A 23,417-nucleotide genomic window follows, 5' to 3' on the forward strand; every position below is an offset into this window, starting at 1 on the left:
TGTTCCTACGTCAGATACGTGTATATAGTTGTCTCGTATACATATGGCATGCTCTGTGTGTACATGGTTTGTATGGTGTTCCTACGTCAGATACGTGTATATAGTTGTCTCGTATACATATGGCATGCTCTGTGTGTACATGGTTTGTATGGTGTTCCTACGTCATATATGTGTATATAGTTGTCTCGTATACATATGGCATGCTCTGTGTGTACATGGTTTGTATGGTGTTCCTACGTCAGATACGTGTATATAGTTGTCTCGTATACATATGGCATGCTCTGTGTGTACATGGTTTGTATGGTGTTCCTACGTCAGATACGTGTATATAGTTGTCTCATATACATATGGCATGCTCTGTGTGTACATGGTTTGTATGGTGTTCCTACGTCAGATACGTGTATATAGTTGTCTCATATACATATGGCATGCTCTGTGTGTACATGGTTTGTATGGTGTTCCTACGTCAGATACGTGTATATAGTTGTCTCATATACATATGGCATGCTCTGTGTGTACATGGTTTGTATGGTGTTCCTACGTCAGATACGTGTATATAGTTGTCTCGTATACATATGGCATGCTCTGTGTGTACATGGTTTGTATGGTGTTCCTACGTCAGATACGTGTATATAGTTGTCTCGTATACATATGGCATGCTCTGTGTGTACATGGTTTGTATGGTGCTCCTAGGTCAGATATGTGTATATAGTTGTCTCGTATACATATGGCATGCTCTGTGTGTACATGGTTTGTATGGTGTTCCTACGTCAGATACGTGTATATAGTTGTCTCGTATACATATGGCATGCTCTGTGTGTACATGGTTTGTATGGTGTTCCTACGTCAGATACGTGTATATAGTTGTCTCGTATACATATGGCATGCTCTGTGTGTACATGGTTTGTATGGTGTTCCTACGTCAGATACGTGTATATAGTTGTCTCGTATACATATGGCATGCTCTGTGTGTACATGGTTTGTATGGTGCTCCTAGGTCAGATATGTGTATATAGTTGTCTCGTATACATATGGCATGCTCTGTGTGTACATGGTTTGTATGGTGTTCCTACGTCAGATACGTGTATATAGTTGTCTCGTATACATATGGCATGCTCTGTGTGTACATGGTTTGTATGGTGTTCCTACGTCATATATGTGTATATAGTTGTCTCGTATACATATGGCATGCTCTGTGTGTACATGGTTTGTATGGTGTTCCTACGTCAGATACGTGTATATAGTTGTCTCGTATACATATGGCATGCTCTGTGTGTACATGGTTTGTATGGTGTTCCTACGTCATATATGTGTATATAGTTGTCTCGTATACATATGGCAGGCTCTGTGTGTACAGCGTTGTCAGCTGAATGGCCCCATTGAGATGAATACAACATACGGGGAGCAGGAGGCCTTATGCATAGTGTGGTGATGTTCTGGAACAGATTTCTCAGGCTACTGGGGGGTGGCCCCTGGGGACTTTCCTCGGGGCACTGTTAGACATGAGCCAGATCACCTGGCACACTGCAGTGCCACTCTCCCGGGCTGTCACCTCTCTGGCTGGGGAGTGGCTGCCATGCAGTTCTTCAATGGGCTCAGTGACAGGAAGTGCAGGGCATCCCAGGCTACATGTGTGTGCTGACAACCAGCCAGCTCCCAGCATGCACTGCGGCGGCGGCCCATGGGCAGCAGACGCTGGTGTCACCACAGGTAGGGTGGAGGCTCCGGTGTATATGGCAGCGGCCCAGGGCAGGCCTCTCTCACCTGGCTTTGCGGGTTTAGCTGGCGGCTTGGACATGGTGTGAGCGGAGGCAGTACTGATATCCCGGCGGCTGTACTCTGCTACAGGGAGTCACTGTCCGTGCGGAGAATGAGGAAGTCAGCGATCCCGTGCGGGGGAGGGGCCGAGCCTGCTGGCGCCGCCCTCATCCACGCAAGCAGGCAGAAACATGCACGGCAACTGCACACATGAGCACCGCTACAGGTGACTGACTGACACATGGGCACCGCTACAGGTGACTGACTGACACATGGGCACCGCTACAGGTGACTGACTGACACATGGGCACCGCTACAGGTGACTGACTGACACATGAGCACCGCTACAGGTGACTGACTGACACATGAGCACCGCTACAGGTGACTGACTGACACATGGGCACCGCTACAGGTGACTGACTGACACATGGGCACCGCTACAGGTGACTGACTGACACATGGGCACCGCTACAGGTGACTGACTGACACATGGGCACCGCTACAGGTGACTGACTGACACATGAGCACCGCTACAGGTGACTGACTGACACATGAGCACCGCTACAGGTGACTGACTGACACATGGGCACCGCTACAGGTGACTGACTGACACATGAGCACCGCTACAGGTGACTGACTGACACATGGGCACCGCTACAGGTGACTGACTGACACATGAGCACCGCTACAGGTGACTGACTGACACATGAGCACCGCTACAGGTGACTGACTGACACATGGGCACCGCTACAGGTGACTGACTGACACATGAGCACCGCTACAGGTGACTGACTGACACATGGGCACCGCTACAGGTGACTGACTGACACATGAGCACCGCTACAGGTGACTGACACATGAGCACCGCTACAGGTGACTGACTGACACATGAGCACCGCTACAGGTGACTGACTGACACATGGGCACCGCTACAGGTGACTGACTGACACATGGGCACCGCTACAGGTGACTGACTGACACATGAGCACCGCTACAGGTGACTGACTGACACATGAGCACCGCTACAGGTGACTGACTGACACATGGGCACTGCTACAGGTGACTGACTGACACATGAGCACCGCTACAGGTGACTGACTGACACATGGGCACCGCTACAGGTGACTGACTGACACATGAGCACCGCTACAGGTGACTGACTGACACATGAGCACCGCTACAGGTGACTGACTGACACATGGGCACCGCTACACGTGACTGACTGACACATGAGCACCGCTACAGGTGACTGACTGACACATGGGCACCGCTACAGGTGACTGACTGACACATGAGCACCGCTACAGGTGACTGACACATGAGCACCGCTACAGGTGACTGACTGACACATGAGCACCGCTACAGGTGACTGACTGACACATGGGCACCGCTACAGGTGACTGACTGACACATGGGCACCGCTACAGGTGACTGACTGACACATGGGCACCGCTACAGGTGACTGACTGACACATGAGCACCGCTACAGGTGACTGACTGACACATGAGCACCGCTACAGGTGACTGACTGACACATGGGCACCGCTACAGGTGACTGACTGACACATGGGCACCGCTACAGGTGACTGACTGACACATGAGCACCGCTACAGGTGACGGATGTACACACATACACTGACTGACAATTACCCTAGGAATACTGAGGGGCCTTCCAGCTCTCTCATGGATGGTCACCAAGCTTTCCTGGTCTCCTAGTCCTGAGGAGAATATATCTCAGTATGGGAACATATAGAGAAGTTATCAGATGATTTAGCCATTCAGGATTATTATGGCAGATCCTAGGAGAACTGTGTGGTATACAGCCTGTCACCCAGCTTTCCTGAGGAGAACATATCTCAGTATAGGAACATATAGAGAAGTCATCAGATGATTTGGCCATTCAGTAGTCTTAGTTCTCATAGGAGCTGCAACCCGGCTTTCCAAGACTCCTGAATGGGTAAATCATATGATAACATATCTAAATGTTCCTATACTGAGATATATTCTCCTCAGCAGACCAGGAAAGCTGGGTGACAGACAGCCTGTATACCACACAGCTCTCCTAGGAGCTGCCACCCGGCTTTCTGTGTGGTACAGGGATCTCAAGTCTCCCGGAGGTTCAGGGAGTCTCCCGCTATTAGATAACAGCTCCCTGACACCCCCATGTGAGACAATATATCCCGGAAAGGTTTATCTCAGTCAGATAGCAGAGCAGAGAGATAAGAGAAGTGACAGATGACACAGAGTTTAGATTACAGGTTGAATTAACCCTTTAGGGTCAAATTGGCTTCTCAAGGAGAAATATATGTTAAAGGCATCCCTTCTTCTGTCTCATTCAGTAGCTATAGAACTATTGAGAGAGATGTATTTTTTTTAAATACATTTACACATTTAACCCTCCATTTTAATTATATTATTTACCCCAGTGTTAAATTAACCCCCCCTGGATGCTTGTTTTTTTCCTACAGTGGGGTAGAAAATTACACACAGGGTTTTAAAGAATAAACTTCCTGACTCAGACCAAGAGCCGACTCAGCAAGTGAATGGAAGCATCTGCGCATGCGCATTGTGCAACCTAAGCTTCGGTTCACTTGCTTCTTGTCAGCTCAGCGAATAAACCGAAGATTCGATTCATGAATCGGTTCATTTGAATGAACTGATTCAAATGAACCGATTCATGTGAAAGATCCGAACTTCCCATCTCTAGTTTACTCGCAGTAAACCTTTCCGGCAACCTGTAGCAGTGTCCCCTTCTCGGCGCGTGCGCACAGTGCAAGAAGAAGCCGATGCCAGCAGTCCGCAACGGCGCATCAGGCTGAGCCTGTGCGCACGCGCGGGATCTCAAAGCGGGAGGAGGGGGATGGAGGGAGAGGCGGCACTGAGGAGTAGAAGGCGGTGCTGGGCACGAACGGCGATGCGTGCGGCCGGGCACCATGCATCCACAGACCTCCCCTGCTTCAATGATTGACAGGTTAGTAAAACCTGTTTTTCCGCAGAATAAAGCCACAAATAGCTGTTATAAGGCCACCTTAGAAATCAGAATGCTGCCCTGGACATGAGCATATGTTTAGCTCACAGGGCTTATAGGTGGTGACAGAACCCCTTTAATCATATACATAAATAGGATAATTTGGGGCAGGGTAATGAGCCCAGTCCTCCACACCATAGAGCACAGTGTGCAGATACTGCATATGTTTGGAAAATGTAATAAAAAGTTTGTGAAAGAAAAAAAAAAGAAAACCTCCCTGAAATGAGAAGTGCACCTCCCTGAAAGGAGTTTTTGCAGGTTGGGATGTCTGGTGGTATACAGGCTGTCACCCAGCTTTCCTAGAAAGGAAATGAACTAAGAAATGGCCGACTGGTAACTGCAGGGATGGAGCATGGTGCAGGAATGGCCACCAGTTGTAGCTAGCAGGAGCTCCGGCCTAATGACGGCAGCAGGTATGCAGCTCCCCGCTGGGTTCATGGCCGTGCTCGAGGCCAACAGACATTACAAACTTTGAGCCTGGCGGATAAGTGCAGAGCGCATCATTTACCGCCGCAGAGCCGGCCGTGCAGGGACCTGGCAGCACTTGGTGTCCTGGGATGTTGCGCTGCCCGATCATGTTCCCTGCTGTATACAGCAGGAGGAATGATGATGGGCTGATTGTCTTTCCTCCACTTGTCAGCGAGTGCAGCGCCGCTACCTGTGCTGCCGCTCTGCCTCCCCTGCACTAACTCCTCTTCCCCCGCCGAGGCTCTCTCACCGGGACACGGGCTCTGATGTCTGCCGAACAGTTATCACATAAGTACCGGCCGAGCTCTGGTGAAGGCTTCGCCATTTTTAACTGCCCTGGAGATGACGCACAGCGACATCAGCACGCTGCGTCCGATAGACGGCGAGAGAGAGTGGCCAAACCACGATGGAGCCGAAAGCTGAGGGGTCCGGGCAGGGTGGCAGTCCGAGCCTGGGCGCAAGTGATTTAAAAAAAAAAAAAAAGGTTTCATTTTGCTCGCGGTCCTAACCCTCCAGTGGCTGCGCCCGGCTGCTGGTGTGCTGGGCCTATTTTCAAGCAGGGGCAAATACCCAGGAGCCAGGACAAAATTCCTAGTCGCCATGGCGACCTGGCGCCTGGGATTTGTCGAGCCCTGTCTTAAGGCCAGACACAAATGAGTGAGTTCAATGTAAGGGACTCGCAGTGTGCGTCAGTGAGCGGTCCTGTCTTGAACTCGCTCCTATGACAGAATCGCACAGCATTATAATGCTGTGTAACCTTGAGAGTCCTATGTCAGTGTAAGGGTCCATTCACATGTCCGTAGTGTATTGAGGATCCGCAATACACCCGGCCGGCACCCCCATAGAACTGCCTATTCTTGTCCGCAATTGCGGACAAGAATAGAACATGTTAATTTTTTTTTTCGGGAGCCGCGGTTTGCTCCGGAGATGCGGACAGCACACTGTCTGCATCTCTTCCAGCCCCACAGAGAATGAATGGGTCCGGATTTGTTCCGCAAACTTTGCGGAACGAATCCGGACCCATTCTACGGATGTGTGAATGGACCCTAATTCAGTATATTTCAGGACACATAAGGGTTACACAGTATTATAAATCATTATAAGGCCTCATGCACACGAACGTTTTTTTTCACGGTCCGCAAAAACAGGGTCCGTAGGTCCGTGATCCGTGACCGTTTTTTCGTCCGTGGGTCTTCCTTGATTTTTGGCGGATCCACGGACATGAAAAAAAAAGTCATTTTGGTGTCCGCCTGGCCGTGCGGAGCCAAACGGATCCGTCCTGAATTACAATGCAAGTCAATGGGGACGGATCCGTTTGACGTTGACACAATATGGTGCCATTTCAAACGGATCCGTCCCCATTGACTTTCAATGTAAAGTCCGGAGTCCCTTTTATACCATCAGATCGGAGTTTTCTCCAATCCGATGGTATATTTTAACTTGAAGCGTCCCCATCACCATGGGAACGCCTCTATGTTAGAATATACTGTCGGATATGAGTTAGATCGTGAAACCTCATTTCCGACAGTATATTCTAACACAGAGGCGTTCCCATGGTGATGGGGACGCTTCTAGTTAGAATATACTACAAACTGTGTACATGACTGCCCCCTGCCCCCCATCCGATCTCTTACAGGGGGCCGTGATCAGCACAATTAACCCCTCAGGTGCCGCACCTGAAGGGGTTAATTGTACTATCATATCCCCCTGTAAGAGATCAGGGCTGCCAGGCAGCAGGGGGCAGACCCCCCCCCCCCCCTCCCCAGTTTGAATATCATTGGTGGCCAGTGCGGCCCCCCCCCCCCTTCCTCCCTCCATTGTAATAAATCGTTGGTGGCACAGTGTGCGCCCCCCCCCCCCCTTCCTCCCTCTATTGTAATAAATCGTTGGTGGCAATCATTGGCCCCCCTCCCTCTATAGCATTAACAACATTGGTGGCCAGTGTGCGGCCTCCCATCTTGCGCCCCCCCCCGATCATTGGTGGCAGCGGGTTACTAGCAATAGTACAAGATTCATACTTACCTGGGAGCTGTGATGTTCGTGTCCGGCCGGGAGCTCCTCCTACTGGTAAGTGACGGTTCATTTAGCAATGCGCCGCACAGACCTGTCACTGTCACTTACCAGTAGGTGGAGCTCCCGGCCGGACACGAACATCGCAGCAGCAGGTAAGTATTAATCTTCTACTATTGTACTATTGCTAAGTAACCATGGCAACGAGGACTGTAGTAGCGTCCTGGTTGCCATGGTTACCGATCGGAGCCCCAGCGATTAAACTGGGACTCCGATCGGAACTCCGCTGCCACCAATGATGATGGGGGGGAGGGGGGGGGAGATGGGAGGCTGCACACTGGCCACCAACGTTGTTAATGCTATAGAGGGGGGGGGGCAATGGGGGGCGCACACTGTGCCACCAACGATTTATTACAATAGAGGGAGGAAGGGGGGGGGGGCGCACACTGTGCCACCAACGAATTATTACAATAGAGGGAGGGAGGGGGTGCACACTGTGCCACCAACGAATTATTACAATAGAGGGAGGGGGGGGGGGGCCGCACTGGCCACCAATGATATTCAAACTGGGGAGGGGGGGGAGGGTCTGCCCCCTGCTGCCTGGCAGCCCTTATCTCTTGCAGGGGGATATGATAGTACAATTAACCCTTTCAGGTGCCGCACCTGAAGGGGTTAATTGTGCTGATCACGGCCCCCTGTAAGAGATCGGGTGCTGCCAGGCAGCAGGGGGCAGTCTTGTACACAGTTTGTAGTGTATTCTAACTAGAAGCGTCCCCATCACCATGGGAACGCTTCTGTGTTAGAATATACTGTCGGTTCTGAGTTTTCACGAAGTGAAAACTCAGCTATGAAAAAGCTTTATGCAGACGGATCTTCGGATCCGTCTGTATAAAAACTAACCTACGGCCACGGATCACGGACACGGATGCCAATCTTGTGTGCATCCGTGTTCTTTCACGGACCCATTGACTTGAATGGGTCCGTGAACCGTTGGCCGTGAAAAAAATAGGACAGGTCATATTTTTTTCACGGCCAGGAAACACGGATCACGGATGCGGCTGCAAAACGGTGCATTTTCCGATTTTTCCACGGACCCATTGAAAGTCAATGGGTCCGCGAAAAAAAACGGAAAACGGCACAACGGCCACGGGTGCACACAACGGTCGTGTGCATGAGGCCTAATGCTGTGTGATCCTGTCAGAGGTCAAGACAGGACCTCTCACTGACACACACTGCAAGTTCCTCACATTTAATTAGCTCGTTTGTGTCTGACCTTACAGGGAGTCTGTCACCTATATTTACCATATATACAGTGCTGCCCATAATTATTCATACCCCTGGCAAATTTTGACTTAAAGTTACTTTTATTCAACCAGCAAGTAATTTTTTGACGGGAAATGACATAGGTGTCTCCCAAAAGATAATAAGACGATGTACAAGAGGCATTATTGTGGAAAAAAAAACATTTCTCAGCTTTTATTTACATTTGAGCAAAAAAAACAAGATGTTCTACACTGTGGAAAATCTCAGAGGACGTGGTCGGAAGCAAAAAGTGACACCTGTGCTGGCCAGGAGGATAGTTAGAGAGGTGAAAAAGAATCCAAGGATCACCACCAAGGCCATCCTGGTGAATCTGGGCTCTGCTGAATGTGGTATCCAGACCTAAACCCGGACTTCTAAACTGAAGTTCGGGTTTAGGTTAGGTATTCTGTAGATTTTAATATTTTCTTTTATAACATTGTTATAAGGGAAAATAATAGCATTCTTAATACAGAATGCTAAGTAAATTAGGGATGGAGGGGGTTAAAGAAGAAAAAAAATTATTAAACTGACCTCATCCACTTGTTCGCCCTGCCCGGCTCGTCTTCTTTCTTCTTTGAGAACCTGGGAGAAAAGGACCTTTGGTGACGTCACTGCGCTGATCACATGGTCCATCCCCATGGGGTGCCCATCCCGATCGTCTCCTAGCAACCATGCGTGAAAATCGCACCGCATCCGCACTTGCTTGCGGATGCTTGCGATTTTCACTCAGCCCCATTCACTTCTATGGGGCCTGTGTTGCGTGAAAAACGCACAATATAGAGCTTGCTGCTATTTTCACACAACGCACAAGTGATGCGTGAAAATCACCGCTCATGTGCACAGCCCCATTGAAGTGAATAGGTCCGGATTCAGTGCGGGTGCAATACGTTCACCTCATGCATTTCACCCGCGCAGAATTCTCGCCCGTGTGAAAGGTGCCTTAGGCCTCTTTCAGACGGGCGTCCCAGATTTGCTCCGGATGCGTCCCGGGTGCATTGCGGGAAACCCGTGCAAGTGCGCACACAATTGCAGTCAGTTTTGACTGTGATTGCGTTGCGTTGTTCAGTTTTTATCACGCGGGTGCAATGAGTTTTGCACGCGTGTGATAAAAAACTGAATTTGGTACCCGGACCCGAACTTCTTCACTGAAAATAAGAGTTCGGGTTCGGTGTTGTGAAGGTTTTATTATTTTCCCTTATAACAGGGTTATAAAGGAAAATAATAGCATTCTGAATACAGAATGCTCACTAAAATGTTGATTGAGGGTTAAAAAAATAAATAAATTAACTTACCTCATCCACTTGTTCGCGCTGCCGGCATCGTCTTCTTTCTTCTTCTTGCAGGACCTGCAAAAGGACCTTTGATGACGTAATTGCGCTCACCACGTGGTGAACGCGGTGACGTCAGCGCAGGTCCTGCTATATGAACATAGAAGTGTTAGCGCAATTCATGCGCTTCTCCTTCTTCTTTGCGTGGTGCCAAATCAATTAGAAGAATAAGTATGTGTACACCATACTGCTTTATAATGAGACCAGACACACTAGGTGGTTTCATGAAAGCATCTTCTCATCTTCCCTGAGCCATGGTAGAAGAGACCCTTTATTCACATTACATTGACTTAAATAACAGACATGACATCACAAAAGGGGTGTTCCTTAACCACCTCAGCCCCCTTAGCTTAAACACCCTTAATGACCAGGCCACTTTTTACACTTCTGACCTACACTACTTTAACCGTTTATTGCTCGGTCATGCAACTTACCACCCAAATGAATTTTACCTCCTTTTCTTCTCACTAATAGAGCTTTCATTTGGTGGTATTTTATTGCTGCTGACATTTTTACTTTTTTTGTTATTAATCGAAATTTAACGATTTTTTTGCAAAAAAATGACATTTTTCACTTTCAGTTGTAAAATTTTGCAAAAAATCAAAATTTATTGTTCTACATGTCTTTGATAAAAAAAAATGTTTGGGTAAAAAAAAAAATGGTTTGGGTAAAAGTTATAGCGTTTACAAACTATGGTACAAAAATGTGAATTTTCCGCTTTTTGAAGCAGCTCTGACTTTCTGAGCACCTGTCATGTTTCCTGAGGTTCTACAATGGCCAGACAGTACAAACACCCCACAAATGACCCCATTTCGGAAAGTAGACACCCTAAGGTATTCGCTGATGGGCATAGTGAGTTCATAAAACTTTTTATTTTTTGTCACAAGTTAGCGGAAAATGATGATTTATTTTTTTTTTTTTTTCTTACAAAGTCTCATATTCCACTAACTTGTGACAAAAAATAAAAACTTCTATGAACTCACTATGCCCATCAGTGAATACCTTGGGGTGTTTTCTTTCCAAAATGGGGTCACTTGTGGGGTAGTTATACTGCCCTGGCATTCTAGGTGCCCAAATGTGTGGTAAGTAGTTTGAAATCAAAATCTGTAAAAAATGGCCGGTGAAATCCGAAAGGTGCTCTTTGGAATGTGGGCCCCTTTGCCAACCTAGGCTGCAAAAAAGTGTCACACATGTGGTATCTCCGTACTCAGGAGAAGTTGGGCAATGTGTTTTGGGGTGTCATTTTACATATACCCATGCTGGGTGAGAGAAATATCTTGGCAAAAGACAACTTTTCCAATTTTTTTATACAAAGTTGGAATTTGACCAAGATATCTCACCCAGCATGGGTATATGTAAAGTGACACCACAAGACACATTCCCCAACTTCTCCTGAGTACGGCGATACCACATGTGTGACACTTTTTTGCAGCCTAGATGCGCAAAGGGGCCCAAATTCCTTTTAGGAGGGCATTTTTAGACATTTGGATCCCAGACTTCTTCTCACGCTTTAGGGCCCCTAAAATGCCAGGGCAGTATAAATACCCCACATGTGACCCCATTTTGGAAAGAAGACACCCCAAGGTATTCAATGAGGGGCATGGCGAGTTCATAGAAATTTATTTTTTTTGGCACAAGTTAGCGGAAATTGATTTTTTTTTTTTCTCGCAAAGTCTCCCTTTCCGCTAACTTGGGACAAAAATTTCAATCTTTCATGGACTCAATATGCCCCTCACGGAATACCTTGGGGTGTCTTCTTTCCGAAATGGGGTCACATGTGGGGTATTTATACTGCCCTGGCATTCTAGGGGCCCTAAAGCGTGAGAAGAAGTCTGGAATATAAATGTCAAAAATTTTTTACGCATTTGGATTCCGTGAGGGGTATGGTGAGTTCATGTGAGATTTTATTTTTTGACACAAGTTAGTGGAATATTAGACTTTGTAAGAAAAAAATATATAATTTCCGCTAACTTGGGCCAAAAAAATGTCTGAATGGAGCCTTACAGGGGGGTGATCAATGACAGGGGGGTGATCAATGACAGGGGGGTGATCAGGGAGTCTATATGGGGTGATCACCCCCCTGTCATTGATCACCCCCTTTTAAGGCTCCATTCAGATGTCCGTATGTGTTTTGCGGATCCGATCCATGTATCAGTGGATCCGTAAAAATCATACGGACATCTGAATGCAGCCTTACAGGGGTGTGATCAATGACAGGGGGGTGATCAATGACAGGGGGGTGATCAATGACAGGGGGGTGATCAGGGAGTCTATATGGGGTGATCACCCCCTGTCATTGATCACCCCCCTGTAAGGCTCCATTCAGACGTCCGTATGTGTTTTGCGGATCCGATCCATGTATCAGTGGATCCGTAAAAATCATACGGACATCTGAATGGAGCCTTACAGGGGGGTGATCAATGACAGGGGGGTGATCAGGGAGTCTATATGGGGTGATCACCCCCGTCATTGATCACCCCCCTGTAAGGCTGCATTCAGATGTCCGTATGCGTTTTGCGGATCCGATCCATGTATCAGTGGATCCGTAAAAATCATACGGACATCTGAATGCAGCCTTACAGGGGGGTGATCAATGACAGGGGGGTGATCAGGGAGTCTATATGGGGTGATCACCCCCGTCATTGATCACCCCCCTGTAAGGCTGCATTCAGATGTCCGTATGCGTTTTGCGGATCCGATCCATGTATCAGTGGATCCGTAAAAATCATACGGACATCTGAATGCAGCCTTACAGGGGGGTGATCAATGACAGGGGGGTGATCAGGGAGTCTATATGGGGTGATCACCCCCGTCATTGATCACCCCCCTGTAAGGCTGCATTCAGATGTCCGTATGCCTTTTGCGGATCCGATCCATCTATCAGTGGATCCGTGAAAATCATACGGACATCTGAATGCAGCCTTACAGGGGGGTGATCAATGACAGGGGGGTGATCAGGGAGTCTATATGGGGTGATCACCCCCGTCATTGATCACCCCCCTGTAAGGCTGCATTCAGATGTCCGTATGCGTTTTGCGGATCCGATCCATCTATTAGTGGATCCGTAAAAATCATGCGGACGTCTGAATAGAGCTTTACAGGGGTGTGATCAATGACAGGGGGGTGATCAATGACAGGGGGGTGATCAATGACAGGGGGGTGATCAGGGAGTCTATATGGGGTGATCACCCCCCTGTCATTGATCACCCCCCATAAGGCTCCATTCAGATGTCCGTATGTGTTTTGCGGATCCGATCCATGTATCAGTGGATCCGTAAAAATCATACGGACATCTGAATGCAGCCTTACAGGGGTGTGATCAATGACAGGGGGGTGATCAATGACAGGGGGGTGATCAATGACAGGGGGGTGATCAGGGAGTCTATATGGGGTGATCACCCCCTGTCATTGATCACCCCCCTGTAAGGCTCCATTCAGACGTCCGTATGTGTTTTGCGGATCCGATCCATGTATCAGTGGATCCGTAAAAATCATACGGACATCTGAATGGAGCCTTACAGGGGGGTGATCAATGACAGGGGGGTGATCAGGGAGTCTATATGGGGTGATCACCCCCGTCATTGATCACCCCCCTGTAAGGCTGCATTCAGATGTCCGTATGCGTTTTGCGGATCCGATCCATGTATCAGTGGATCCGTAAAAATCATACGGACATCTGAATGCAGCCTTACAGGGGGGTGATCAATGACAGGGGGGTGATCAGGGAGTCTATATGGGGTGATCACCCCCGTCATTGATCACCCCCCTGTAAGGCTGCATTCAGATGTCCGTATGCGTTTTGCGGATCCGATCCATGTATCAGTGGATCCGTAAAAATCATACGGACATCTGAATGCAGCCTTACAGGGGGGTGATCAATGACAGGGGGGTGATCAGGGAGTCTATATGGGGTGATCACCCCCGTCATTGATCACCCCCCTGTAAGGCTGCATTCAGATGTCCGTATGCCTTTTGCGGATCCGATCCATCTATCAGTGGATCCGTAAAAATCATACGGACATCTGAATGCAGCCTTACAGGGGGGTGATCAATGACAGGGGGGTGATCAGGGAGTCTATATGGGGTGATCACCCCCGTCATTGATCACCCCCCTGTAAGGCTGCATTCAGATGTCCGTATGCGTTTTGCGGATCCGATCCATCTATTAGTGGATCCGTAAAAATCATGCGGACGTCTGAATAGAGCTTTACAGGGGGGTGATCAATGACAGGGGGGTGATCAGGGAGTCTATATGGGGTGATCAGGGGCTAATAAGGGGTTAATAAGTGACAGGGGGGGGGTGTAGTGTAGTGTGGTGCTTGGTGCTACATATTGTTGAGCTGCCTGTGTCCTCTGGTGGTCGATCCAAACAAAAGGGACCACCAGAGGACCAGGTATATTAGACGCTGTTATCAAAACAGCGTCTAATATACCTGTTAGGGGTTAAAAAAATCGCATCTCCAGCCTGCCAGCGAACGATCGCCGCTGGCAGGCTGGAGATCCACTCGCTTACCTTCCGATCCTGTGAACGCGCGCGCCTGTGTGCGCGCGTTCACAGGAAATCTCGCGTCTCGCGAGATGACGCACGGATGCATCCAGGAGGAATGAATCAACCACCTTCCGGACGCATCCGTGTGTTAGGCGGTCAGGAGGTGGTTAAGAAGAGACTATTCGCTCCTTAACCTGATAGGAGTGGTTTCAGCAACTTCAACTCTGAGTTCATAGGTAGATTTGAAAACTGTAATGTAATCCCCATTTTCCCCCTCCCTTATTGACCTTCTCATACATATGGTTTGCGGCCATCTAGTGGACAGAAATGTGTACTACAGAATGTTCGCATTATATATGCATAGAATAATAAATCCATCTCTCACAAATCCCTCCTTTTGCGGGAAATAGACCAAAGATGAACAGGCAAAGTGAGGTACTCTCCCAACGCCCTAAACAGCGAAGAGCTGGACTTTCCTTATTGCTTCACCAGGTCCCCTCAACTCCCTTTCGAGTTTGCCTTCACCTTGTCCTATTTACCCCGCAACCATCAACAAGGTTTTATTTACTTAAGCATGGAATAATCTTTGTCTTTGACAGGGGCACAGCACATATACATAGTGTGGGCATGGATGTATTATACATTTTCCAAAACAATTTTCCTAAAATGTAGAACTATATGACAGCCTGTTAAAATAAATTCTAATAACATTGTAGTCGCTGAACCAGTTCCCAAAACATTATTCTGGCCATGATATTAATTTCAGAATTTTTCCCATCAGTTCATTTGATAAAGTCCATCAGTTTCTTCAGATCCTTGGTGATCCTTCCATCAGGCAGTGTTGAATGTAGATGCAGCAGTTCCTGTAGACCCCTCCTTTTTCTGCTGTCAAGGACCAGTCGGTTCTGTAGAGTCATCACTGGAAAAGAGCTCAGTTGTTCCACCATTCCCTTAACAGCATCACATATATAATTCACAAATCTCTGTTGAGGACAATAGAGATGTTAATCCAATAAAATTATTATTATTATTATTTTTTTATTTTATTTATTTTTTTACTTCTAATCATGGGAATTAATGACTCGAATCCTGCAACTATCTGACTTTTAGCTTTAAATTAATCAGAAACTCTTCTACAGATTCCTATGGCATCCATGTATCCATGTATAAACGTGAGTCAAAGGATGTAGGCAGTGACCTCCTTAGTCGTGACCGGACATTGTTTTCTGATTTGATCTCACTCAGGAGGTGAGAATAGAACAAATGGCATTAGTACCCGATCAGGACTTAATCAGGGTACATGGACCACTTCATTCCACCTGCATCCTGGGTCGGAGTTTCAAATCTCCACACAATCACCAGATATCTGCGTTTTGATCATTTTAGTTGATAAACCAACTGTCAGAGTAAACGTTAGAGTCACTACTTGTCTTCTTCAGCTGAATTATGTAAGAACAATATCCTGGAGGGAAAACACCAAAGGGCTTTCCTGTATATAATCCTGTCTCTAAGGTCAGTTTATCATATTATTTTTTTAAATTGGCCAAATATTTAATGCCAACTGTAGGTAAGGATGTAGGAGCCACAGATGCAACTGAACTTTGAGGTTTTTCCCTTACCAACATTCTAGATTCGCCTAGGGGATCTTTGTCACTTACACATGCTCCTAACACATATATCCCCAAATCCTGTTGGATAGGATTTCTAATGGACAGGAACAGAGGATTACATTCATCATGTTTGCAACTGTTTGGTGGTGTTCCCTTCAGGATAGTCATCATTTGCGACAAACCTTCAGCTTTATTGACTCTAGAGTGTCAAGTTTATATTCCCAACACTTCAGACTAGTACTCCATTCTGTTAATCTCCAATATCCACAGTTGGTATGGTCATATCTAAGCACAATTACCATAGACTGGGTCAGTCCCAGTCACACAGATGTACTTCTCAGACCAAAACCAAGTGTCCTATCTGTCATCTGTCTTACAGTCCACTATACTGCAAAAGTCAACTTAGTTGTTCCTGACTCATCTTGATAATATAACACCGTTGGAATTTGATTTGACTGTGATTTCCCCTTTGTATAATATGGAACAAACAATAAGGCATGAAACAACATTATGGCTCTTATAGTCCTGGCACTTGATTGCAATACGATCAGTTTCTCCTTGCAATTCGACAGCAGTGGCGGTGGTTATCAGGACTTGATGTAGATCTTCAAACTGTAGCTCTAGGACTTTCCACACGTCTCTTGTTTCACCACTATCCAATCTCCTGATTGTAAAGAATGAATTGCTTCTATACAGTCTGGATTCTAGGAAACAACTAAAACTTGGAAATACACATTAGACAATAATTTGTGCAACAGACAACATCATTTGGAAAATCACTATGCTGCATCTGGAACTATTGGGGAAATAGACACTTAATCCAGGAGCATTCCCAAAGAGTACTTCATAAGGACTTAGGCCTATCTTTCGGTTAGATGTGTACCGGAGGGAGAAAAACCCCAGGGATAGGTACTCTTACCTCAGTCAGTATCTTTTAGCTGTAGCCTTTGCTACAGGCCAAATCTCCGAATATCCTGGAAAGAGATCAATATACACAGACATATTCACACTGTTCCACCTTTGTTCTGAATGTAGTCAATCCGCAGTCTCTGAAATGGGTAAGATGACCTTGGCATATGCCTTCCTGGAACTCCCATAGTTCTCCCATCATTATTACAGCATTCACCTTCAACTAAACTAGTGGCAGCATTGTTGAACCCAGGAGCCATCCACCACAGAACCCAATCACACCTTCTCTCTCTCGATTTGCCCATGTTCTAAATCCATCCTCTTTAGGTAGAGTGCCCTCTGAAGGAAGAGTTTCTTACTGACTCTCCAGAGTCCAATCATCACTTCTACCTTTATCCTTTGATTTTTACTTTCAGCCTCTGTAGCCTGTATCTGAAAAAGGCAAATTTTTGGAAATCCATTGGCCTTAAGCCATCCTGTATCACACAGATTTCCACTTAGCGTAGACTTCAGGTAATAATGTAATCTCTACCTTCTCAGGCAGCATCAGGGCATCAAACATCTTTCATACACTCAGCATTCATTATTGATGGGCTTACCCATGGATCAAACAAAATATCTGCTTCACTAGATTAGACCATAATAATGAGTGATACCGAAAGCATACCTGGATGTTAGCAGTCTTACCCTCAGCCATCTTACCAACCTCAGCGAGTGTCTTCAGCTCTGTCTCCTGCACTACCATTGCTGGAGGGAGTGGTTCTTTCTTGACAACATCAGATTAAGTAGGAACAGCATATCCTGTCCGAAATGATCCATCTTCCAGGAACCTGAAATGATCTATCAGAAACTCAAAAATGTGGTTATTAATTGGAGACATTCATGTAAATTTGAATTTTTATATTTTTATTTACTACTCCCAGAAAGCACTCTATTTACAGAGGTGGGAAAAAGTATTTGTATTTACTACTCCCAGCCTCCCCCCCTCCAGATGCAGCAGAGTAATCGGATCTAATTTTGCACACCCTTAAGACGGTGATTAATTAGTGAGAGGAGTAGGAATTGCATTACTATATGCTCCTACACATGTGATACTACCCTTAGCCATGAGAGATCATGGAACATGTTTGCTATGAGGCAATGGAATTAGATCCTAAGGATTATATAAATAATAGGGATCCAGTATTTGATTCTGGGTTGTTAATTCCCTATGGGTGTTTCATTTGAAGGGGCTGAACATTTGTAGCTCCTCCCACGGGTGAGGAAGTGGGCAAGTACATACAAAGTCTTTCTCCCCCCCTTGTGGGGAGGACTGATAGGCAGCCACGCCCGCCTTAGGTCTTTGGTCTTTGATTTAACTTTAACAATATGACAAAATAGGGACAAAATGAACTTCACTCAAGCCTAGCCAACACTAGATGGCTGCAGATGATCCTTAAGACCATCCACAAAGGCAGCACTTAGGATTTTCTCATGCATAGCTAAGGTAATCTCAAAAATCCAAATCCACCCGACTTTCCTGGAGTCTAGTGAAAACTTTCTCCACACTCTCTGTCCTGATGACAATGTGACTGACTGATGACCTAAACACTTCCTCCCAGACTCACTTATCTTCACTATGCATTAAATCCCCAGCTCTACATTGGACTCAATTTTCCAAATCTCATAAATAATATGAGAAAACTCTCCATATTTTAACTAATTTTTTATAAAGCAGCATAAGTAAGTTCTCTGAATTGGGAATTCTATTCATCATGGCAAAATTGATGTTACTACTGGGTGTGGTATATGTCATACATCATATAATGATGCAGATATCCCTACACTTTCACTCATCTCTGAATAAGGACTTAGAATGGGTGCAACCTTAGATTGATAGGATTGGAGACTTCCAATTGGCATCATAGGGGCAATTACTGCAGGTACATTTTTAACTGATGGGACATACAATTGGGAAGGGTTATTTGCAGACATCACTGGATATAATCCAGTGTCGGGAACTATGATAGGAATTGTGTCCTGTCTTTGAGATCCACAAACAACACACATGTTACTCGTCTCAGCATTTCTGTGCCTGCACACACACTCCCATCCCCCATAAGGAGGGGGTTAATGTTCTAAGGAAAGAGTTTTGGGGGATGGGGAAGGGATAGAGGGAGCAGAAGGCACAGTGGGTGGTGCTGATAAGCACATTCCAGAACATGGTGTAGAGGAGGGGTTGACAGAAAAAGCAATAGTATTGTTTGATGGACCACAAGACCCAGGATTACTTTTTAAAGTTACAACAGATGTGGTGGGGGAAGGGATGCCACATGGCAAACTCTCCTGTTCTTTGTTCACTACCACACCCAAATCCTCCATTTTACTATACCAATATTGTCCATTCTGGCATATCAATTGCACACATGAACGATTTTAACTTCTTAACTGAAACTTTAGTTTCGATATGCACCCTCTAGGGGGAACTTTTACACAATACTACGTATTTCCGGTTAATACCGGAAATCGCTGCTACTTAGTATGACAAAATGCTTTCAACTTTTATTCCTAACTGAAACTTTTCCTTTCTTTCTTGCATCAACTGAGCTGCTGTTAACATCTCTTCACTCTGTCCTGCAACATTAGAATTTCCAATTATTGTAGTTACACGAAGATCAAACAATTGCTACTTATTATCGAGCCCGCTAACTTAAGCGTAGTTGCACAAAGATCAAACGATATCCGATTACTATAAGTGATCGCTATCGAACCCACTAACTTAAGCGCAGTTGCACAAAGATCAAACGATAATAATAGTATTGAGCCCACAATCTCTCTTGGTGAAGACCCCTAGTCAATTCACCGGGATACAAAATCTTAATAACTTCCAATTGCCTATGACAATTGGTGTTAACCCTTTCCTCAAGATTCTCGTCAGAACTTGGTTGGGATCCAATTCTACGTCACAGGATATCTGACTCAGCTGTCTAACAACTTCCGTTTAGTTCCAGCATGTTCTACCACACAAAGAAGGAATATTTCAACAGGTTCTTTCTAACGGACAGATCAGCTATAATTTGAACCCTTCTATCGCGATAACACCAATTCAACTCTTGAGAACCCACAAAAGCGGAAGTTTCAGAGGGGATTCGTAAGAAATAAAGCTTTCTTACCTTGCCGGCATGTGATCTCGTCTGATGGTTCAGTTTAAGTCGCTCTCGTGGCGTTTGAATCGGAAGTTACTCAAGCTGTCTGCCCCACGTTGGGCGCCATTTGTTAGCGCAATTCATGCGCTTCTCCTTCTTATTTGCGTGGTGCCAAACCAATTAGAAGAATAAGTATGTGTACACCATACTGCTTTATAATGAGACCAGACACACTAGGTGGTTTCATGAAAGCATCTTCTCATCTTCCCTGAGCCATGGTAGGAGAGACCCTTTATTCACATTACATTGACTTAAATAACAGACATGACATCACAAAAGGGGTGTTCCTTAAGAAGAGACTATTCGCTCCTTAACCTGATAGGAGTGGTTTCAGCAACTTCAACTCTGAGTTCATAGGTAGATTTGAAAACTGTAATGTAATCCCCATTTTCCCCCTCCCTTATTGACCTTCTCATACATATGGTTTGCGGCCATCTAGTGGACAAAAATGTGTACTACAGAATGTTCGCATTATATATGCATAGAATAATAAATCCATCTCTCACAGAAGATTACGTCATCAAAGGTCCTTTTGCAGGTCCTGAAAGAAGACGATGAGGATGAGGTGCGTTATGTTTTAATTATGTTTTAACCCCTCAATTGACATTATACTTAGCATTTTGTATTAAGAATGCTATTATTTTCCCTTATAACCATGTTATAAGGGAAAATGATACAGTGAATTGACTTTTATCTATTTACTAACATCATCTCCTAGCAACCATGCGTGAAAATCACACCGCATCCACACTTTCTTGCGGATGCTTGCAATTTTGACGCAACCCTATTCATTTCTATGGGGCCTGCGTTGTGTGAAAAACGCACAATATAGAACATGCTGCGATTTTCACGCAACGCACAAGTGATGCATGCAAATCACCACTTGTCTGCACAGCCCCATTGAAGTGAATGGATCTGGATTCAGTGCGGGTGCAATGCGTTCACCTCATGCATTTCACCCGCGCAGAATTCTCGCCCGTGTGAAAGGGGCTTTAGTGTAGTATAAAGCTGAAGCCTGCTCTCCCTGTATTCATTGGAGGCCAGCTGGCACCAGGGGAGGTAGCATACAGAGTGGTCCAGCATATATATGGAGCCTGCCTTCCCTAAATTCCTAAGAGGTAGGTTGACAGGTTCCCAAAGGAGCTCTGAAAAATGAAAGGTGGAATATGATTTTGGTTGCTATGGGCAACTAAGCCAGGTTTCCTTTACACCAGTTTGATAAATCTCCCCCCATTAGCTTTATTGGTTCAGATAGGTCTAAACCAATATAGCTAGTTCATATTTATCACTGGAGTGGTGGAGTCCATATTTTCCACTGTGGTACCTTGAGGTTCCCAGAGACAACCTCCATGACATGTCACACCGTGACCTCCATGACATGTCTCTCCCAGTCTGTTTTTATCACGGGGTGAACGCTAAAGTCCATATTTTCCACTGTGACACCTTGAGGTCTCCCAACTATTTTTGTCTTTGCACTGGACACACCTCTTTGAATCATTGAATTCAGGTGTTTCATTCAGTCTCATTACCACAGGTTTATATGGCTGGGGTTACATGTAGAAAATTAGCATGACAAAAAATTTGCAACTTGTCAGCAACAATTAGATATTAGAAGTTATTCCCAGAATTTCCCTAATGTTTAATAAGCTCTACCCTCTTTAGACCCATTCTGAGGGACAGTCCTGCGAAAAAGCATACAAATTTGTGTGACATTCAGTGGCGTCAGCCTGAGTCAGACGCTTACAGGGTGATCCTTTAGCAGGTTGGGGTGGGGTGGTGCAGCTTAAAGAGGACCTTTCACCGCTCCTGACATGCCTGTTTTAATAGCTTCATGCATTCCCCATGTAATAACAATTCTGGAACATCTTTTTTTATGGCTTTATGTTGTGCCATTCCTGTGTTATTTCTACTAGAAGTTCTGAATGAACTGCTAGCAGTCTGCAGTAAGGGTACAGAGGGGAGGTAACAAGTTGGGGATGTGTACCTGCACAGTCTGAAAATGGCAGCACTGATTGGATAGAGTGAGTCTGTGCAGGTACCCCCCCCCCCCCCAACTGGTTACCTCCCCTCTGTACCCTTACTGCAGACTGCTAGCATTTCATTCAGAACTTCTAGTAGAAATAATAAAGGAATGACAGAACATGGAGCCATAAGAATAGATGGTGCAGAATTGTTATTACATGGGGAATGCATGGAGCTATTAAAACAGGCATCTCAGGAGTGGTGACCGGTCCTCTTTAACCCCTTAAGGACTCAGCCCTATTTTACCTTAAGGACTTGGCCATTTTTTGCAAATCTGACCAGCGTCACTTTAAGTGCTGATAACTTTAAAACGCTTTTACTTACCCAGGCCGTTCTAAAATTGTTTGTTTTTTAGTCACATATTGTACTTCATGACACTGCTAAAATTGGGTCAAAAAAGTAAAAATTTTTGCATACAAAAATACCAAATTTACCAAAAATTAGGAAAAATTAGCAAATTTCCAAGATTCAATTTCTCTACTTCTATAATACACAGTAATACCTCCAAAATAGTTATTACTTTACATTCCCCATGTGTCTACTTCATGTTTGGATCATTTTGGGAATGATATTAAATTTTTTGGGGATGTTACAAGGCTTAAAAGTTTAGAAGCAAATCTTGAAATTTTTCAGAAATTTTCAAAAACCCAATTTTTAGGGACCAGTTCAGGTCTAAAGTCACTTTGCGAGGCTTACATAATAGAAACCACCCAAAAATGACCCCATTCTATAAACTACACCCCTCAAGGTATTCAAAACTGATTTTACAAACTTTGTTAACCCTTTAGGTGTTCCACAAGAATTAATTGAAAATAGAGATACAATTTCAAAATTTCACTTTTTTGGCAGATTTTCCATTTTAATAATTTTTTTCCAGTTACAAAGCAAGGGTTAACAGCCAAACCAAACTCAATATTTATGGCCCTGATTCTGTACTTTACAGAAACACCCCATATGTGGTCGTAAACAACTGTACGGGCACACGGCAGGGCGCAGAAGGAAAGGAATGCCATATGGTTTTTGGAAGGCAGATTTTGCTGGACTGTTTTTTTTGACACCATGTCCCATTTGAAGCCCCGCTGATGCACCCCTAGAGTAGAAACTCCATAAAAGTGACCCCATCTAAGAAACTACACCTTTCAAGGTATTCAAAACTGATTTTACAAACGTCGTTAACCCTTTAGGTGTTCCACAAGAATTAATGGAAAATAGAGATACAATTTCAAAATTTCACTTTTTTGCAAGATTTTCCATTTTAATAATTTTTTTCCAGTTACAAAGTAAGGGTTAACAGCCAAACCAAACTCA

General features: G+C 45.4%; 2 protein-coding genes across 2 annotated transcripts in view; one reads left to right on the top strand and one right to left on the bottom strand.

Moving 5' to 3' along the window:
• Nucleotides 1-1,920, bottom strand: part of OSTF1 (osteoclast stimulating factor 1) — a 52,344-nt gene extending 50,424 nt beyond the window's left edge. Inside the window, exon 1 of the mRNA XM_040417064.1 lies at nt 1,765-1,920. Coding sequence (XP_040272998.1) covers nt 1,765-1,798 — 34 coding nt within the window. The 5' untranslated portion in view covers nt 1,799-1,920. The remainder of the gene's footprint in view (nt 1-1,764) is intronic.
• NMRK1 (nicotinamide riboside kinase 1) overlaps nt 1,674-23,417 on the top strand; it is a 67,238-nt gene continuing 45,494 nt past the window's right edge. Inside the window, exon 1 of the mRNA XM_040417065.1 lies at nt 1,674-1,710. The gene's annotated coding sequence lies outside the window, so the exon portion shown is untranslated. The remainder of the gene's footprint in view (nt 1,711-23,417) is intronic.

The sequence above is a fragment of the Bufo bufo genome, chromosome 2 (genome assembly GCF_905171765.1).
Source record: "Bufo bufo chromosome 2, aBufBuf1.1, whole genome shotgun sequence".
NCBI classification, from domain to species: domain Eukaryota; kingdom Metazoa; phylum Chordata; class Amphibia; order Anura; family Bufonidae; genus Bufo; species Bufo bufo.